The sequence below is a fragment of the Paramisgurnus dabryanus genome, chromosome 9 (assembly GCF_030506205.2).
Source record: "Paramisgurnus dabryanus chromosome 9, PD_genome_1.1, whole genome shotgun sequence".
NCBI classification, from domain to species: Eukaryota; Metazoa; Chordata; class Actinopteri; order Cypriniformes; family Cobitidae; genus Paramisgurnus; species Paramisgurnus dabryanus.
Window position 1 is genome coordinate 7,872,079 of NC_133345.1, and position 21,737 is coordinate 7,893,815.

The 21,737-nt window shown below is 38.2% G+C and overlaps 1 protein-coding gene across 8 annotated transcripts in view; it reads right to left on the reverse strand.

Annotated features, from left to right (window-relative positions):
- gramd1bb (GRAM domain containing 1Bb) overlaps positions 1-21,737 on the reverse strand; it is a 172,309-nt gene that overhangs the window by 55,808 nt on the left and 94,764 nt on the right. The window contains exon 1 of one of the 8 annotated variants that reach the window (XM_065282899.2): positions 4,439-4,952. The exons of the other annotated variants lie outside the window; for them this stretch is intronic. Within the exon in view, the coding sequence (XP_065138971.1) occupies positions 4,439-4,461 (23 nt within the window). The 5' untranslated portion in view covers positions 4,462-4,952. Of the gene's footprint in view, positions 1-4,438; positions 4,953-21,737 lie in introns of those variants that run through there. 8 annotated transcript variants of the gene reach the window in all.

The window sequence follows — 21,737 nt, forward strand, 5'->3', positions numbered from 1 at the left end:
ATCTGTGATTCTGAATGGAGAACTAAACTTGATGAAGTATGACACAAACATGACAGTGTGTGAAAGTAAAGACTGTCTCATACAGAAAGCAAATGTGACACAAATGAAATGTCCCACAGTGTGTGCTCCTAAATATCACACAGATACAGTTAATAGGATTTGTATTTTTTGCATAGTTTACTCAAAAATGACAGTTTTACTAAAGTGACATAGTAAAGCCAGTGAGCCAGTTATACAACAGTATTATAAGTGACAAAATGGGAAAATACTCTTGACATGTTCCCTTTAAAAAAGCAACTCTTGTCAATATACTTTTTTGAACTACAGACATTCAACTGGAATGATGAAAATCAAATCATATTTTCGTTAACTGTGTGGTACTTTAAAATTATTTGCAAAAGATTGTAAAATGGTAAAAACAATAAAAACTTTAATAGGCTTGGCATCCACAAAAATGCATGACATTTAAATTGTGTGCCCTATAAATAAATAGTTAATACTGGATGACAGATGACAAGGAAGAAACATGACAGAGCAAGCAGCTAAACATCTCTTGTTATGAATGGCTGCACAGATCATTTGAGCTATTGACATTAAGGTAGCGTGCACACCAAAGCTTTTGCGTCTGCGGCCGGCATATATTTTCAATTGAATCCAATGGAAGCGCTGCATTTTAAAAAAAAGTCCAGCGGCTGGTGTGTCTCTGCACTCACCGCTGAGAGTTTAAAAATATTCAACTTTGGGTGAAAAGCTCAGCTTGTTAATTTCTGCTTTCACACGGCCGTCCAATCACAGTGGAGGAGGGGCGGGACAAATATCAGCGCATCGTACAACGAATGATAAACAAAGCAGAAGTATCACAGCAACCAAAGCGTTTAGCAGAAGAAAGCAGGCAGTCGGTGACCACCTGGGCGTTTTCAGCTGCGTAAAAAAGCTTTGGTGTGCACAGCCCCTAAGAGCTGAATCATGATTGATCATACGATAGTAAACAACACAGTGATCCCATTAGTGCATAAATGCTTGTGGATCTAAGGTGTCTTGTGATTTTCATCTGTATTAATACCACAAAAAACACCACAACAACCACACCACGGCTCCAGCAAATCCAGCACAGAGCAAACAGGCAACATTGAAGTAAACAGCTGTTGGAGTTTTTAGTAATTTAACAAGTTATGTGCACATTAACTATTTAGTATTTTATAGCAAAAAAATATTGGGTAATAAAAAGTGTTAATAAAAATCTAAACATTACCTTTACTAATGGCTGTAAATTTGAAAAAGTTGCGCGCTAGCATTTTTTGTGATTTTCCCAAAAGTTTCACAAAATGCCTTCCAGGTAAATTTTCTTCTAATAATATATAAACATACAAATATATCAAATGAAAGAACAGACCCTCTGCTTTCAAACAAACAATAAACAAACAAACAAAAATTTTAAAAAGCTGAAATAATTGCATTTATGTGAAGGAATTTTGTTTAGGAGTTTAAAATTAGTAAAAAAAAAACATTTACTACTTACTACTAAGCAAGTAGTAAGGTACGAGAGGCTGCTTTATTGAATTAGGCACAACGAAAGTGGAGTAAAGCGTTTTAATGCTATAAAAACGTTGGTGTAACCTCATGATTGACAGCTGTGATATGCGCATTCTGCGAGAGCGAGGGTGGGTCCTTGATTTCGCGGCTTTACTTCCTGCTCACTACTGCGCAGGACTGGTCAGACTCAAGATGTCGGCACTGTATCGGGACACTGGCGGCTTCACTTTTCACTAATAGAAGAGAGCGAATGGGCGTCGTCCATCTTTTTTTACAGTCTATGTGTTGAACGAGCGGATCAGGCAGTTTGAGTCATAGAAATGGATTCCGCATAGACTTGTCGCTGAAATGATTGCAGCACTGTTGCTTCAACTCCACTTCTGCAACACAAGCAGACTCATACTTGCCGTGTGAATGCTTTAACCTGTTAACATCAGTGACGATAAAAATACATGCTGCTAACGGGCAACTTACATATCCTATGGGGAACCCAACATCTATATAGATTTATGTCTATGATATGAGCTGGTACGATAGCGTGGAGGCAGGGATAAAATATTGACTACAGGGAGAGTTTAATACAATATGAATAATATACTAAAGTATACTTAGTCTGTCAAGACAAACGTGTGTTTGCATAAAGAGTAAAGAATAATTACTTTAAATGAGCATTTTTAATTAATGATGATTCATACAGAGCTGTTTGTATGAGGCTACCTATGTCTGAATAGACTCATGGGCTGCCCTAGTTAAAGTATGACAGAGCAGTCATTTAGACAGAAAGAGAGCGCAGGAACAGGCAAGAGATCAGCAGTGTCCACAGGGAAATCAGAGGGATAAAAACTCTTCCAATGCAGGTGACAAAGAGGGAAGGAGGTGAGACACAACACACTGAGTTCCCAAACAAGTTCAACTCAGTCTTTCAACTGAAAATAAGCTTTAGCTTCATTTTTTTAACATTTATCAGGAGATACAATAAATAAAAAATAAACAAGCCACACTTTTCATGAAAAATATAAACGTTTTTCCTTTGCGTTTATTAAAAATCATTAAGCATTAAAGACCACCAATTACCCGATTCACGATTTCTTTGATGTGTAAGTGTGTATTAGTACATGTTAACGATATGCAAAAGGTACAAACCCTAAAGTACACGATGACGCGAGTTATCGTCTCCAACGTAAATCCCTTTTCTTGGACTACAACAAACACCCGGATTGTAGGTACAGGTTACTTCCTGGGATTGGTGATGTAGACAAGACCGACATTATCATAATTTCTCCCGCTTCGGACTCACAGCCTGTAAGTTAACTCCTGTTAGCATTGCATTGTGACCGAATCTTTCAAACATGGTAAGGAGCGTCACATTTCCGGCTGATGTCAGAAGTATTCAGGCCAATCACAACGTACAGATTAGCTGGCCAATCAGAGACACAGCGCTTTTTAAATCGAAGAATATCTGTGTGATTCAGAAAGAGAGGGAAGTCTGGAACTACAAAAATGTATGGTATATGGAAAACAATGTGTTTTTAACCATAAACCACGCAAACAAATTGTATTACACTAAATACACTAAATAACGTTGCTTTTAGCAATGAAATAGGTGCTCTTTAAGTATTTAGCATTAAGTGAGCATTAAGCTGTGTCGGCAGCAAGTCGTTTCCCATTGTGCTTTCACCAACCCAGTCAGGAGGAAGCAACTATGTTCAACTGCTGAATCCGATCAGGTCACTTGGTAGCCGCAAACGTTTTTTGCCACACGTCGGCATGACATCAGAGCAAGACAGACAACATTTCTAACCGGCATGCATCTCGCGGTGATCACCAGTGTTTGGTTCTGTGCAGATTTTGCTCATCTTAAGTGAGCCTATTCTGTTTGACTCAGAAATACGTCACCATACAGGAAATATGGTCGACAGTGACTTCCTGTTCATGGGGACTTTAAATTCTTAAATTGCTTTTACAGTGTGTATACTATAAAAGATGCCAATATTCAACAATGACTTTAATCTATTGATATAAATAGTAATAAAAATAAACTTCTTCCAAGTTTTTATATCAATTAGCTGTGCCTGTAGCCTGAGCAACAAAACAGTTTGACACAGCCACAGCTGTGCATTTGTTAGCGTTCTACAACAGCTTAACACGGCAATATATTTATTATATAACACAGTAGTTGAAATGTTTAAGTTTCTCTCTAACACCAAAATCTCGAATATTCGATCGTCTTTAGCGAGCAAAGTGTGAGACATAGCTGAGACCTCTGGAAACTCCACACGTGCAGAATGACATACAAGGCTATTAAGGTCATTTTCTGAGTGTCTTTCCCTCAAGACTTAATTTGTTCTCAATGAAACCTCTTTGCCATCTATGAGGTATCAAATAAATCTCACAAAAAAATTCCTATAAGGAAGAAACACAAAATAAAGGGAAACAGGGAAAAGAACAGCGCTCTAAGTGTGAGAGTGATTAATGCGAGAGGAAGCAGGCTGCACGTTGCTGCTCGTTTCTCCTCAGTGCTACATGCTGTGATTTGCAGCTAAAAATATCCACCACATGACTGAGGCGCATTCACAAACACATGCACAGGACGGGATGGGAGGGGGAGATGCAGAGAGGGAGTTTAAAGAAATAAAGGGCACAGGTGCAAAAAAGAACAAAAGATGGAATAAGGAAGAGGGAGTGGAGTTTGAAGGAAATATCAAAAAAGAGGGAGGCACTGCAGTTGGCCGCATGCCACGACACGCAGTGAGACCCAAGGAGACTTTACAAAATATGATGGTTTTCTTTTTTTTAAAAACGAACACAAACCGCACAAACATTTCTTAATCTTTTCCGTGCTTTCGGCATCCATTTCCAAAGCCTCATCCCATCACGAATCTCATACTCCTAAACATGTTCTTACCATGCAAGTTTGAAGCCTCTCATTGGTGCGTTGCTGACAGAGTGTTGGGTACGGCGTCAGGTGGCTGCGGCTGCATGTTGGTGACGGGCAGCCGCTGAGCAGAAAGTGCGTCCCGCTGTGCCGTCCCATTCAGAGAGCCGATAGACTACGCACTCGCCCACAGGATACTGACAATCCAGACAGTATAATGCTGCTGGGCTGATCTTCCTCGTTTCACGTTTCCCTGAAATTCTGTGTTGTGAGGCTCGGTCACAGCCACCGTGTGTATGTATGTGTATACCAAATGGAAATAAATCTGTGGAAACAAACAGCACTCACACCGATACCCAGACAGAAGCAGGCGACATTCGTCTCATGAAGTTGCAGAGCACGAGTGATTTCGCTCGCTCAATGTCATTCTTTCACTGTTGCACTTGTTCATTCGATCTTTTTCCTGATTCCCTCTCTCTCTAACCCGCCCGCTGCTGAAAGCTGCAGTCGATGAGAGCGATACTGAGCATGCTCATCACTGCTTTTCCTCTCCCTCTTGTTTCTCAGACATTGTTTGGTTAGCTGTGACTGTCTCCTCTGGTGGGATCAGATGAGGTGGGTTTCTCGTGTGCATTGGTGGGGTGTCTTCTGGTGTTTGGGGGGATTATAAAGACCTCTTGCCCTCCCGTCAGCCTCAATTAGGACGCAATCATCGGCTGGGAATCTTAATCCGCTAATGCACACACCCACTATGGCTCTTTTCCAAAATCTAGTGAGATGCCTACAGCGATTGAAGCACTTGTTTCAAGCTGTGTGTGAGGGCAGAGATGTTAGCAGATAGCTTGAACCAATAATACACTTACATCTTCAAAGTATACCCCACTGACCTTTCACACAGCAACTGTTCGCTCAGAATTCATCCCCTTACAAGCAATACAGTGCAAAAATACACATCTTCAGGCTCAACTTGTTAGTAGGGTTGTCTGAACAACTAGTATGCTAGCTTAGCACTGAACATGATGGAAGGGGACATATCATGAAAATCTGACTTTTTCTATGTTTAAGTGCTATAATTGGGTCCCCAGTGCTTCTATCAACCTAGAAAATGTGTAAAAGAACAACCTAGTAACTTAGTTTTGGTAAACCATTCTCTGCAAGCATGTGAAAAAATAGGTCATTGAAATTTGGCTCCCCTTGTGATGTCAGAAGGGGATATTACCGCCCCTTAATCTGCACTATGCAACCACGGCACTGCAATTTAGTGCAGAGATCAGCTCATTTGCATTTAAAGGAACACACAAAAATGGCACATTTTTGCTCACATCTACAAAGTGGCAGTTTTAACATGTTATAATAAATTATCTATGGGGTATTTTGAGCTAAAACTTTACATACGTACTCTTGAGACACTAAAGATTTATTTTACATCTTAAAAATGTCTTGTGAAATGTCCCCTTAAAAAGAACTATATCGATAAGCAGAATAACAAAAACAATGGAGTAGCTTGGTGCTGCTGTGAAGGAGCATGGAATTATGGGAGTTGTAGTGTTCACTTTTACTGTGGATGTAAATCAACCCAGCGGGACTCTCAAATCATGTTCATGGATGATGTAATGAAATAAAATGTTATAACCGTTACATTTTGCTAGTTTATGATAATGCAACTTTTTTTTTCTTTTTCAGAAGATATTAACATGCTGCTATATTCATAGATGTTTTACTCTGTGCCATGTTTTTATGAAAGCATGTGACACATACAACATTTCTTGGTTCTTCGTCCAGATGCACAGCTTGACATTTCTGCTAATTAAACATTTCTCAGTATTAGCTTAGCACGTATCGAGAGTCACACTCTTTCCAGGAAAATGGCCACGATGCTTGCACCTAAAACTAACACACACTGATAGATACACATATAATGGCATTGCATCAGCAACAGACATTGCCACTGCAGGGTACAATCCAAAAGAAAAAAGGATTCTGGGAAACTGGATGTTTCTGTTGAAAAACAAGACATGATGGAATACTAATATACAACTAGATGGATAATCTCTGTTAACATTTAGTTTTAAAATAAAAAAAGTTTTTAAATATAAAGTAACACTACACTGTAAAGGTTTATAATCCAGGCTGGGTATATAGATATTGGACAGAACACAGCGCTGGATTTAAAAAAAAACAATTGCAGTATTGTTTCTTTAACCCATGGTTGGGCAACAACAACCCAGCATTGGATTATTTTAACCCAGCAGTGTTTTCTCTGTCCAATATTTACCATGATTGGATTATGAACAATCAAGGAAAAACATTATTATTACTGTATAGGACATACAAGACTCAAATAACAAGTAAATGTGACTTGTGCTGGCAAATTTTCACATTTTCACATTTTCAAAAGTTAGTTATTTATATTTTGACATTCTCTATTAGACAAACTTCAAAACGATGTATCATTTGTTGGAATCTGTTGATAGAGTCAGCAAAGTCAATCTTTGAGTCAAAGATTTTTGAAGGTTCAAAAACTAAATTACTAAATCACTGGTAAACACACAAAGTCAAAAACAAAAATCTAGTAAAATATATGTTCAACTTTTTTCTTTCTTTTATTCTTTCATTGATATTGAGACAGACACCTTTAAAGGAGCGGTGAATCAAAAACTCAATTTTAACTTGATAATTTTTTATATAAGAGGTCATCATACTTAAATGAACATCCTGCAAGTTTCAGAACTTAAAACGTCCGTGCTACTGAAATATAACCGTTTTTGGCACCAAGCCAACTAAACACTCCAGTGTGGAATTCGGAAATCTATGACGTCAAAGTAGAATTGAAGCACCTCCCCATAGCCAAATACAAGGACCACTTTTGTAGCCCCGCCCACAGCTTCGCGTGGCACAATCAGTAAACATGTCTCAATCAGTAAACATATGTCTTTAAAGATTGCCAAATGTAACCAAAATGACTTTTAAATATATTTTTTCTGATAGACTTTTATTTTGACGCGGTGATCTGTTATGATAGAGTAACCATGGTAACGAAGTCTTGGGTTGTGGAAGAACCGCGTGGGAATAACACAGAAGCTGAATACTTTAATTCGGAGGCTCGGAAAATAACATTAGTAATGCGTGGATAAAGGTTGTTTTTGAAGAGTTCCAGCTCGCGTGGGGAGTGTTTGATTACCTTGTGTACTGTGCGGATTCACTTGTAAAGAAGCAAGTCGATGCTGGATTTGCAGAGAGACTGTGATTAAAAGCACAACTAATATTGGATCTGACGAAAATGACACAGCAAGTAAGACATTTTACTTTATTTAAGTTACTGCGTTTCACTATTGCTTTGTTAGAAGAGATAGCTTGATATGTCCTGTTGTAACATCCGTTTCTAAACACATATGTTTGACTGTTTTAATTTACTAAAAACATTAAACGATTAATAAAGGTACAACACTTAACAATACGATTGTAATTTAACGGTAGAAATATGCAAAGGAAGGACTTATCCTCCCCAATTTAGATTCTGATGCCCGCTTACTGTGTTGTATACGGTAATTTAGGCAAGTTGCGTTTGAACGGTCAAACACTCAACAAAGCTTTTTTATCATATAACTGTGGTATGTAACGTTACGTGTACTAAAGAGCAACTTCACAAGCACAATTAGGGTTGCCACCTGTCCCGGTTTTACCGGGATTGTCCTTCTTTTTAATAACCTGTCCCGGGAAATGTATCAACTCTCCCGGGACACTGAATGTCCCGGTTTTCGAAAAGCTATGTGAATATGAAATTTAGCGCGCGCACGGCAGAGAGGGAGACCTTGTGTCTGTGTGTGTGTTTGCCTCATTTAGCGCATGTAAGACAGAGAGCATCCTGATTGGCCTGTTTCAGAACATCAACCAATCAATTGTCAGTGTAGGCGGGCTTTTATCTCTTCTCCCGAACCAACAGGAGCGCCATGGCAGAGGGAGAGTGCCCGAAAAGCGAAAATATAAGACACATTTGACACCAGACTATACGAAAGTGTATCCCTGTCTTAAAAGAGTTAAAATCTTGCATAGTGTAGAGTTTGTAAAAGTGACATCAGCTTAACCCATGGCAGGTTAAATGATTGTAAAATACATGTTGAGGTGAGTTCAACAAGTTTAATTTCATGTGCATATTTGCTAGTTGCTATTTAGACCTGTTTAAAGGTGCAATGGAATATAAATAAAAACAGTTTACATAAATAGTATAAGCAGCTTTAATAAATTGTAAAACTGATTTACATATTTTAATATAATGAACAAATAATTGGGTAACACTTTACAATAAGGTTCATTAGTTAACACATTAACTAATAATAAACTGCACTTATAGCATAAAGCAATTTTTTATCTTTGTTAATGTTATTAATACATTTATTTAAATCTTGATAACATTAGTTAATGCACTGTGAACTAACATGAATAAACCATGAACAGCTGTATTTTTATTTACTAACGTTATCAAAGATTAACAAATACAGTAACAAATGTACTGCTCACGGTTAGTTCATGTTAGTTAATACATTAACTAATGTTAACAAATAAGAATTGAAAAAAAAAAAGAAAATTGTAAAGTGTTGCCAATAATTGCATAGGCCTATAGAAATATTATGCTATGGGGGGGGATTGTGAGCAAACCAATTGGCCGGGTCATCGATATGTCCAGGTTTTTTATCAGACATGGGTGGCAACCCTAAGCACAATAGAAATACAAAGTTATTGATAGAGCTTATCAGCCGCAGTTTATAATTTGATGCACGCTTACTGTGTTGTATACGGTACTTTAGTCACGTCGAGTTTAAAGTTTTGTTTCTACTTTACTATACGTATTGTCATTTATGTGTATCATCCACTCAGGCCATGTTACAAAATAGCCTATAACATATTGTTTTTGATGTTTTTGAATGTAAAAACCACGCAAACATCATAAGTAGACCTCAGACAACAGTATAAAACAATAAAATTGACAAATTCACCGCCCCTTTAAAATGGACTATACTGCAAAGATCTAATATAATGTTACACATCAGATATTTTTTCCAACAGTAAACCAAACGTTCACTTAAGATATAACAGATAATATCTACGTGAATTCTTGTCAAAACAGATATTTTTAAAACTGTAATTCTGTGTATATGTGTATCGGGGTCGTGCACTCGTGGGTCTGTGTTCACGTGAATCTGTCAGTCAGCACGAGGAAGATCGTTTTTATGTCTTATCTGTCTTAATAACTCTTTTAACATCAATCAGGGCCCGAACTTTATCTCCCTTAATAGTTATTTTTACATAAAGAAAGTCCTGCACTTTATGTTTTGAATCCGAAACCAAAAGGTCATGTCATGTGCATGTGGATAAACACGCATCTTTGTATTAGATTAAGCATTTTGGATGGTACACCTCTCAGAAAACACAAATAAAGATCATTTTAGATGTTTAATGACCATTTAGAGAATTGAGATCGCTAGATGAGGGCTTACGCACTTATTCTTATGAAAATCTCAATTTAGACCAAAATCAGCATTCATACTTTCTTTTGCTCCTGTAGCTCAAAATTAGTCAGTGCGCATTCTGACTCATTCTGCCAGCATGAATCACAAATGTTTAATGACTATTATAGGTGTTGTACCTTTATAATTTTCTTCATTGTTAAAATACATTTTCTATTCCAGAAAAAAGTATTTTACTAAAATGATAAAAAAGTACACAAAGATCTGAGGATAGTGTTTGGAACAGGGACATGCAAGAGCTTTATTTTTAAACTCTCAAATCTATTACACATGACAATCATACAATTTTTACTAGTTTTGCAAATTTATGGGAAAATGTAATCCACGTTGTACAGAAGAAGTAATGGGTGTGGTTCTGAATGGACAGCTCCTTACATTATAACTAAAGCAAAGAATCCACACTACAATAAGACTACAAATCAAAGACACTCTGCTGTGTATCATTAATAAATGCAGTTATCCTGCTTTTTTCACAAAAAATAACATTACATGAAATGTATGTCAAACAATGACCCACTTGCTCTGTACTAGAACCTAGGGATCAACTTTACTATCTACTCCCTACACTTGATCTTCTTAAGCACAATCTTGATAAAATAAAAGCTAGTGATTGGCTGGTACATGCATTACTTAAACAGCAATTGCTCCCCATACATGCATAATGATTCCAGTATAAAAGAGGTTGACCAACTGTCCTACTGAACAGCTTTAACCCTAGTTAAATAGCTAATCCAAACCCTGATTTGCTGCTTTAAATGTGTTTAAATACAGTTGAAGCTAAACTCAACAGTGTACTGTTGTGTCTAATATTGTGTGGTGTTTCAGTAAGTGCTGCATACGTCAGTGTGCATGATACATGATTTTCGCAGTTGTTGTTAGTACATCAGGTGAGCATATGGGTCAAAATGGCAGATAATGAATGTCTAAAATATATCCATATTGCATCCACACATCTTGCATAGAATTTGCTGTCTTAATGGTCAGTACGTACTGTCATAAGGCATGATTTTGGACACGGGGCTACCATTTCATGAATGCTAAGAATTTGGATAATTTTTTGTGTGTGTGCTGTTTTTCATGTTTTCTGTGACGGAAAAGTGGGTACGGAAAGTGATGCTCTTTAAGAGCAGGACTGGAAGTTCCTGCAACAGCGTCTCACTTTAACAAGTAGGTAGCCGCTCACGAATGTCCAGAAAGTAGTTCATCATTTGCATAAAGTTAAACATTTCTCAATTTTGTCGTAGCGCTCCTAACCCCAACCATTACCGAAAACTTTCTGCTACTTCACATTTTCAATAAACATCATTCTGTTTGATTTATAAGCTGCCTTAAAATTCTGCCTAGGTAGGTAGCTCATTGATATTTTTCAAGGTTTTGGTACTCAAAATGCCACCAATACAGCCTGAAGCAACTTCGAAAACATTGATTTGTTACATGCCTGTGACTCAAATGATCAATAATACCAAACGTGCATGCAGCTTACATTCACTGATGCTTTTCGTATGAACATACAGTACAGAAACAGGATTTTCAACATGATGTTCAACTTTTTTAGTTGATGATCTGTAAGAATGATGCTTTATTAGTGTTGTTCATTGATTTTGGTAAGTTTTTTGACATTTGGATATAAAGTGTTCCAATACTGCAATATATGGTGTAAAAACATCTGAGTGCTGCCCTCTTCAGGTTAAACGGTGGCTACTGCAGTTGAATTTTCCTATTGGATGTTGGGTCCAAAAAATGACTCGTGACGTAAGCAGGTTCAAGCTCACCACGTCCTTGTCATGATCTCACCACACACTTGGTACAAGCTTAGTTCGTCCCCTCTATCTCCGTTGGGATCTGCCCACTTTTCTTGCATTTTTCAAATATTGCCAGTGGGTGGAGTCACGCTCTCACCAGGGGTTTAGTTACGCTTTAAATAAAAGTATGCGACTCTCTCTCTTGCTATAGTTTTATGTATCTCTTCTACCTCTCTCTTTTAGAAACACCCTGCCTAAGGGTCCATACCGGATTATTTTTGAAGCTGTATAGGTTGATCAGCGGCAGCCAATAAGAAGTGAGAATTTGTTGTCAGCTGACCGGGTGACTGTCACACCAGTTCAGTGTCAGAGTGGAGATGGCGGCCACGTGGTTATCCTGCCATCTGTAAATCCCACGCACACACATGCACACACTTTCTGTCTCTCTCTTCCTCCCTCCCTCTCATGCACAGTTTACTAATCCTTACAGAAAATCCCCATGTGGAAGTGTATACACAGCTGATTGGGGTAAAGGTGAAATAAGACAAAAAACAAATGTAATCTTCTCCTAAACTGACAGTGTGGACCAATGAGTCTGCATTACCCCAATTAGTTTATATAAGACACAATATGCCAGCACTCAGATAGATGACAAATTCATGTAAGAACGATTTGACGGAGGAATAAACAGAAATTTGGAGTTTAAAAGACAAACGAGGTCTAAGCTAAACAAGGCAACATTTGGGATGTCAACACAAGTTTGTTCGAGGAAACCCGTTTGTTTATGTTGTTTTGCTGAAGCTGTCTATACAGAGAGGCTTATTTCTTTTCTCTATGAGCTGCATGATCGACTTGTGCCAGCAGAGGAGAGAAGGCAATAAGCATCAAACTCGCCTACCTTCATTGTTGTGTGGGATAATGTGGCATTCCAGCAAGTCAGACTGGTTTGCTGCATATGCGATTTCACTGTTGTTCCTGCCTCCATAGTACCATTTCTTACAGTAAACCCTATAGAGGAGCTTAATCTCTGAGTCATGTTCATCTCCAAATGTTTGTGACATCCACATGACCAATGACTTCACTAGAGGCAATGAACACAGGGTGTGGGGACATTTCTACTGAAGACTGCCAGGGTTGGATTAGACATTACAGACAGTATTTTCCAAGATGCATTGCCAGAGAAGACATCAGATGTGATGTTGATAGGGACGACTAGAACCCTTAAGCCTTGTTTATGGTCGTGCTTTGGTCCGCAACGCAAGCCTCCGCGGATCGCGCGCGCGTCTCACCAAACGGACGAGGCGTTTATAGTTGACGCGCGAGCAATAAAGTCAAAAACAAACACAAAGAAGAGGATAGAAGAAGTCGTCCGCTGGATCAACCCTGGTGCTTTTAACATTAGAGTTTGATATATATAAATATGAGAACATGAATAAAACAACAATATTTTAAATATGTCTTTATTAAACATTATCATTTCATTAACGTTTTTACTAAACAAACAGTACAGACATCTTAAGGTTTGTATTTTATTCCTCGTCCAGTAGTTCTGTCAATACAAATATAAGCCAAACATTCTGAATCATGTAAAAGAATTCGTATTTTAAACTGCAAAGTTTCCATACTTTACTTCCAGAGTGTCAGATAAATATATACATTGTTTTGCTTGGATTGATCAAAGAGATACGTCACAGGCTTGCCTGCTCGGACAGAATCGCCTCGAGTTCGGTCATTTTCGGATGCGGAGCCGCGCGGAAAGTTACAAAAAATGTCGTGCACAGCGCCACGCGAAATGGGGTCTCGCGCACCCAACGCGCGCGACCGGCCACTCCGCGTTGACGTCATTTTTGCCGCGCGCACCAACGCGCCCGTGCGGACGCGTCGAGTATAAACAATACTTTACAGTAATTTACAATGAATGAACAACTACACATGCTGTTACTGTAATGTGATGATTTTTTTATATTACAATTGCAGTCCCAGAATTGTTCCCCTATTTACTAAAATTCCAATACTATATTTAAAGAAATAAAAAATGCATAATTTCTGATTCATTAAAGAGCACCAATTGTCCGATTCACGTTTTAAAATTACCTTTGGTGTTGCAGATGCGTCAAAGGGAGATGCTTGCGTTTGCCAGATACTCACATAATCTCACGTGTAATCAGAGTTTACTGTTAAGGGAGTGTCTTGCGTGTATTTTGGGAATGTGAGCATCTCTTTTATCATAAACGGTTTTGACACGTGTGCAGCAGAACACGTGATGCACATGGTTCACATGACGCAACAAACACATATTTTGAAAACACAAGCAACACACATGACACTCCGAACACATATTTTGAATTTGCGCCCCCCGGATGAGCAGTCACGAGCCGCCACTGCAATTTATAATGTTCAAAACCATGAAAAACTTAAATGACAAACTGTTTCCATGGTGTTTCCTGTCACAGGCTCCATTACATTCACTTCAAAGCCACATACAAGGCCGATTATACCATAGCAACAAGTGCAAAAGTATGGGGTCAGATTTGTTTCTTATTAAAACAAAACATGACTTGTTGAACAGAGAGAATGTGCCAGAAATGGTTAGACAATTTAGATAACAGGGGACGTTGTAACTAGTGTTGGGCGATATGCCCTATTTTCAGATCGTCCTATCGTCAGCCTGTGAGATCGGCGATACACAATATTATCGGGGGGCGGGGCAGACGTTTACTCATTTTTTTATTTGTTAATTTTTTACTCATAACAAGTCACTTGATGGGTGGACAAAAAAACAAAACAAGAGCAACAGCGTCATGACCGCAACCTTCTTAAACCTGATGCCATTAATGCGAGCGCGTCATTAAAACCCTATCATGATTACTTAACTGTAAAAACATGCATCTGCGCGCGCGCACACACACACACACACACACACACACACACACACACGTGCGCGCACATACAAACAATTCAATGCATTGGTTTAGTGCTGTTGCAGAAGACTACACGTGTGAAGCAGTGGTGCTCTCATGAGGTGCCTTTTTAAACGCATCGGTCCAGCGGAACGCGATCATATCTTAAACACAATCATATATTAAACACGAGGGACGTGTTGCTACAACTCCTTGAAATGCATATCATAAACAGGATTAATACCTAGTGATCTGACTTCGGACAGAGCGCAGCTTTCAGCACGTACGCGAGAGTGAGAGAGAGGCGCTAATATGCAGCGGGTCATATTTTAAACAAAAAGTAAAGTTTGCCTCAGCTCGCATGAAGCGCATTAAACTGAACAAATACATAAGGATTACTACTTTAGTTTATGTTTAGACTTCGGACAGACGCGAGAGCGCGTGCACGTGTGACAGAGAGAAGCGCAGCTGCTAATGATGGGGCGCGCTGGATTTAGTGGAAGAAGGAGACCAAGACGCGCGCATTAAGTGCAGGTACGTGCAAGAAGGAATTCTCTCTTTACAAGCTCTCCACGTAAAGTGAAGCCCACAAACCCTCATGTGAGGAAAAGCATGAATTGTGGGTGTTAATATAAAACTATGATGATAATAATAATAATAATAATATAATAACCATTCGCCAACTATCGTCATGACTATCGCCATGAAAGCCTGCCATTGCCGATATGTCTGAAGATCGTCGATACACGATACTATCGTCTATCGGCACAACCCTAGTTGTAACGGGTAACTCCAGGTTGATTTTTGTCCTTTACTACAACAGTAAAAATAAACACACACACACACACATACAACACTCACACACTATACACTGTCAGAAATAAAGGTACAAAACTGTACCTTTTCTGTCACTGGGGCTGTACCCTGTCTAAAAGTACAGCTTTGCACCTAAGGATTTCATTTTAGGACCTCAGAGGTACATACTGGGACCAAAGAGAGCTTATTAGTACCTCAAAAATACATATTAGTATCTCAAAGGTACATATAGCTAGTAAATGTTTACGTATCTGTACACTGTAAAAAAATTCCGTAGAAATTACAATGTTATTGCAGCTGGGTTGCCGGTAATTTACCGTAGATTTACATTTATGTTATTTACTGGAAAGAGTTTGTTCAAAGTTAAATACATTTTAAATATTAACAAGTCTTTATCTTTACAGAATAAAACTATACAATAACAGCCTCATGCAAAGCATTCTAGGGACCAGAAATCATCATCAACCTTTTTCTGTTTTTTGCTTCAGATTTTGTTTTCCAGAATGTTTTACTTGATGCTGTTTTTTTAGTTTTACTCTGTAAAGACAAAGACTTGTAAATGTTTAATGTTCATTTAACTTTGAACAAACTCTTGCCAGTAAATAACATAAATGTAAATCTACGGTAATTTACCGGCAACCCAGCTGCAATTTCTACGGAATTATTTTACAGTGTACCTTATGGTGCATACAATTACATTTTTAAAGAGTGCTGCCTCACTGATAGCTTGGGTACAATTTTGACTTTTTTCTAACAATGTAGGTCCTTAAGGTACGGTAATCTACCCAAAATTGTATTCTGTTTTGTATTCCTGTAAAGGTACCAAACGGAAACTTAGGGTACAGTTTTGTACCTTTATTTCTGACAGTGTACTGTATTTGTGCAGGTGACGCTGTGTTTCCTGTGACCGCATCATGTCTGGTAGGTACATCACGTTCCTGAGTGTGTACCAAAAGATGCTGGCAAACACTGGGACAATCTTTCACATCTGTATGTGTTTGTCTGAAACTGGATTAGCTGCAGTGCATGTGACTGGGACCCAGTTGCAGCCAATCATGCTCATTGCACCCTCTGCTGGTGTACAGGAGAAATGACACACAGGAGAATAAACAAAACTGTAACACTTTATTTTGATGGTCCCCTTCAGACATTTGACTAAATTTAAGTAACTTTGACGCATTTTGTCAACTTCATGTCAGTTACATGATGTGCATAGTGTAAGAACACACAGTAAAAAAGGTAGCAATGGCAAGCTAATTATATTTAAAGACAATATTAAAAATCAGTAAACAATATTATAATTTCTGCAAAAGTTTGTTGGATACATAAACAATTTATGGTTGTGTGACTACACTTTGTGGCTAATTGGGTTAACCTTCACTAAAATTCTCATTACCTGCAGTAAGATTTTTTTGTTGCCTTTGTGTTTAATGTGCTTAATCTTTTCATTTAATCTCTAGAGCAGTAATTCTCAAAGTGTGGTCCGCCAAACCCCCCCAGTGGTCCGCCAAAAGATGACCTAAACTAGGCAAGTGTTTATACAATAGTCATTTATTTAAGTAGATTTTTAATGCACTTGCAAAACTGTGATATCAGTTCTTGCCATTTTGTTTTAATAACGTAAAAATGGATCGGTGGCTAAACCAAAGAGGAGTCAAAAGAAAAGATAGTTTTATAAAACCAATAAAATCCAGTGTGTACATCGGTGCATGCTGCACCCCTGGTTGGCGGCGTTTAAATATAGATTTGTGTCAAAGGAGTGGAGAACTAGAAGTGGCGCATAAGCGGGACTTTCACACAGATCGCACAGATATAAAATAATAACATTAATAATAATTATAAAATGATCGGCGAGGGCCCTATGCACAACCTTTCCACCCTAATTACAGTATTAGTAGACTGTCTGCTTTATATTTCTACTAACAATTTATTGTGATGATCATTTTACTAACTATAAGTAACTTGGCAACTACACGTCAACTTATTCTTCTAACCCCAACCCCTTCCCTTATCCTACCCCATTTTACTACCATAATACTCAAACTGTGTGCCGCCATTTTGGTTAATTATGACAAAAAAATCAGTGGTTCTCAACCTTTTCCACTTCAAGGCCCCCCTTTTTGTCCAAAACATTATGTGAAGGTGGGTGATCTAAAGGTGATGTTATTAGACATCGTTCTGTACACTCATCTGACCTCAGTATAAGTGATTCATAGGAACAGAACGGGTACGCACACGAGTCAGACTCCCCTGAGTCACACAAATGAACAAGCTCATATTTTCTTCACTTACATCACTAGTGCTTTGCTTTCTAGGTATACTTATGAGCCCACACATGCTCGCATGTGCGTCACAGTAATTGGGCTTCACTGTCATTAGAGCGATTTCCTGCTTCAAGCTGATGGATTATCTCAGGAGGCTTCCATCTTTTCCATTCACAACACCCTCACATGTCTTCTAATGTTTCTGTTGTGTGAGAGACATTCAGCCGAGCTCCTTTCACCTTGCTTTTAGATCATCACACTTTCCTCTCAGGTTATGGTGTCTGTGGAAGGATTGAAAACTCTGGGTGGTTTTAACCAGTGGTTGGGTCAGACATGAAAGTTAGGTTTTTCCATATTTTATCCAACCAATTTTTAGAGTTTGTCTTATCAAAACTTTGCAAATATATATGTTGTTAAAAGCTGATTTAAAGCAAGACATTGAAATTCTAGGTTAATTGGAAACCAACCGGATATAATATCACATGCTAAGGTTTTGTTTTTGTTATGCTTGCACTATTACGGCACAAAATAATACTGTGTTTTCAGTTTTCAGCATTTTCTAAAGGCATATCAATTATCTATTGGTCGTACTACTAAACATAATACAAATTCGCAGGTCAAGGTCACGAAACTTTGGAACACAGCAAAATGAAAAAAAAAAATGCATTCTGCTACATTTGCATGTAAATAAATAGAAGTTAATGGACAAAATGTCCCATTTAAACATTCTGGTTTCCATGTTTTGTGGGGACATTTCATAGACGTAATGCATTTTATACCATACAAACTATATATCCTATTCCCTTCCCCTAACCCATTCCCTAACCCCAACCATCACAGAAACCTTTCTTGTACCTTAGATTTTCAAGAAACATCATTCAGTTTAATTTATAAGCTTGTTTCCTCAAAATGTCACAAAAACACAATTGGTCCCCACAACGTGATAATTACCAGGTACACACACACGCACGCGCGCGCACGCACGCACGCACGCACACACACACACAGTAAAGTTGTCTAATCAAAGGCCAGTACGTTTCTTTTTTCTTCAAGCATGCATCCTCACAACAAACAACATACAGTCCAACAGCTCGAAGTTGCCTTAAACACAGTAGATTTTTTTGGGGAGCTCTTTTAAACTACATCGAGAAGCAATATAGTCGACCAAGCCACAGAAAATACAGGATTATCTATAAGCATCATGTACACCCAAAGGCAGCTCAAATGCACCACAAAAATGTACGCAGTCTATCACGCAGACTTTGAAACAGCAAACAGGGAAAACAATAAAAAGCATGACTTACATAGCATCCAGCTAGGCAACTCTGTTTGGCATAATTGCTGTAAAAGCACACAGTGTAAGCTCGACCACAATAATTTCCTGCTGCTCAATCTGGTCCAAGGCCCTTAATCCTTTATTTATTTTTCAACTGAACACCTTGTAAATGGTGATTTTGTAAGGATACTCAATAATCAATCAATGTCGAGATATTTCACTTGCTTTCACTAATCAGTACTGTAACTAGCAGTTATACTGTATGACAAACTGCAACGTGGTTATGAGACTCTGAGAATGATCCAATCACATGAGGTGAAAAACCTAAAAAACAATATTGATTCGCTTACAACATTAGTGGGAGGGTTTGGGGCGCACAGTGCTGCGCCCCAAGGCGGATCTGAAACAAGACAATTAGAGCTCAGCCTCAAGTCACATACTTATACTGACCTATAACAAATATACTGACCTATATACACAGCTTGTTCGACATCATGCGGCGCCGCAAGAACAGACAGCCTGATGACGTCAAAGTTCCACAAGAACAATATAAAAGCAGACCCCTCCGTATGATTTCACGAATCACTCTCGCTGTACTTTGACATCATCCGGCTGTCGATTCTTGTGGGGCCGCATTAAGTCAAACAAGCCTACACACTCGTTTGGGTGGCACCCCATACACACATGACACATACAGTTTTGATTTTTTGAACTATAAATTATTTTGTATCAATTTGCACTATATATTTAATAAAGTAATGAAAATATTTAATGGGTTTTTATTAATGATTTTAGTAGTATAAGGCAAAATGCCTGTAACAATTTTTTTTCACTTTACAAAGCATTACTATACCTGGTATTAAAGGGTACCTCGACAATGAAGACTTATGCTTTAATACTTTAAATGTATTAAAGCATTAGTCTTCATAGTCGAGGAACCCTTTAATAGCAGGTACTTTAGTAATGCTTTGTAAAGTGAAGAAACAATTGTTACAGGCATTTTGGTACTACAATAAGCAATGTGAAAAAAATCTATCACTACAAATTCATTTCAGTTCGACCTACATATGAAACCATTAAGCTGATCCTCCTGATACCAGTAGTGATGTTTCACCTACACATAACTTGAACAAATTAATATTAACACAACCACCCCATAACGATTTTCTGGGTGACTCTTAAATCATTGCCGTCCAATCCAGTTTCTCATGATTTGAGTTACGTCCACTACTGAGATTTACGTCCACTGCTGAGATTAGATTTCATTACCACAGTCATTTCTCATCTCATACTGACGTGACAGAAATCGAGTCATGATGTGCAAATCTTTAAACCTCAGCAATACAGATCTTCAGAGAAAGATGATGATGAAATATAGGGTCAAATTTGTGTTACATCAGAGCAAGGCTGCCATATTTCAAGATTATTTAACCATTTTAAAATTGCTTTAAGAAGGAAGATCAATGGAACTGTGGGCTGTATTTAAAAGAAGAAGAGGGTGAGGTTCACAAATCTCCTGCAGTTTTTACTTCTTAGCAAGCACATAACTAGCACTGTGAGTAATAGGTAGAGGTGAGTACAGCACACGAGAAAGAGAGAGACATACAGCTCTAACAAATGACCCAACCGGGAGCCACAAAGTCCTGAAAAACCCTCAGAGACAGAAGGCATAAATCTACCAAGAGAGGAGGAAGGAGCCCATATACTGTACCCACAGAGAGATAGAGAGAGAGAGAGAGAGACATTACTATTATCCCAGAACACTATCCTAATACGAATCGATGCATATTGTTAAAAATGGCTTTTATATTTGCCAGATAAACTATTAAAATGTATTTAAAATGTAATCTTTCTCTTTCCTGAATATAATAAAAGCAAACATGTAGTTGACTAATTTTGCACTCAGTTGTGTTGAACTCTAGAGAGCCTCCCCAAATGCCACCTACTTACTGAGATTAAATGGGAAATGTATCAGCTGTTTTTATTTTTTATACTATTGCCTGCCTGACGTCTTCTTATGATGTTCGTGTGGTTTTTACATTTAAAAATATCAAAAGCAATAATAATAGGCTGTTTTGTACCCTGGTTTTGAGGCTGTCTGGAGAAATGGTTCGTTTGAAGAGGCGGGCCTGGATTGAAGACCTAGACGTAAACGCCCATTGTTATGATCGGATAGCTTCATTCCCGTTAATACATGTGGGGAATTGTTTTGAAATACTTAGATGTGGGAAAAATAGCAGCCGAACACATAAATGTTTGTGTCAGGATCCTGTCAATCTTGTCTTGTATTATATCTAGTCTTTGTGGCAGGGTTCTGACAGTACCATGTTTTGTGTGGGAACACGTGGCCTTGGATGTTTCTATCCAGTCACGTGTTTTCCTTGTCTTGTCACTTTTTACCCGATCCCTTACCTGTTATGATTTTCACCTGTTCCCCTCATTAGTTCTCCAATTTAATGTCAATGTGTTTGGTGCGTGTTGCTTGTCCATTGTCTAAACTACCTGTGAGTACCTTGTCGTGTCTTTGAATCCTAGTCAATTTATTTGTAGTCTAGTTTGTGTCCTGTTTTTTTTTATTTGTTTCGAGTCTAGTCCAGTCAGTGAATAGTGTATCTTGGTTGTAACATTTTGCACCCTTGTGGGTATTGTTTTTCTGTTTATTTAATAAAGTTCAGTGTTTTGTTAAACGACTGTCTGCGCCTGGGTTCGTGTCCTGCATTTCCTGACAGTTTGAGCCACAAAAGATTCTGTGTGCTAAAGATGATACACATAAATGACAATACGTATAGTAAAGTAGAAACAAAAC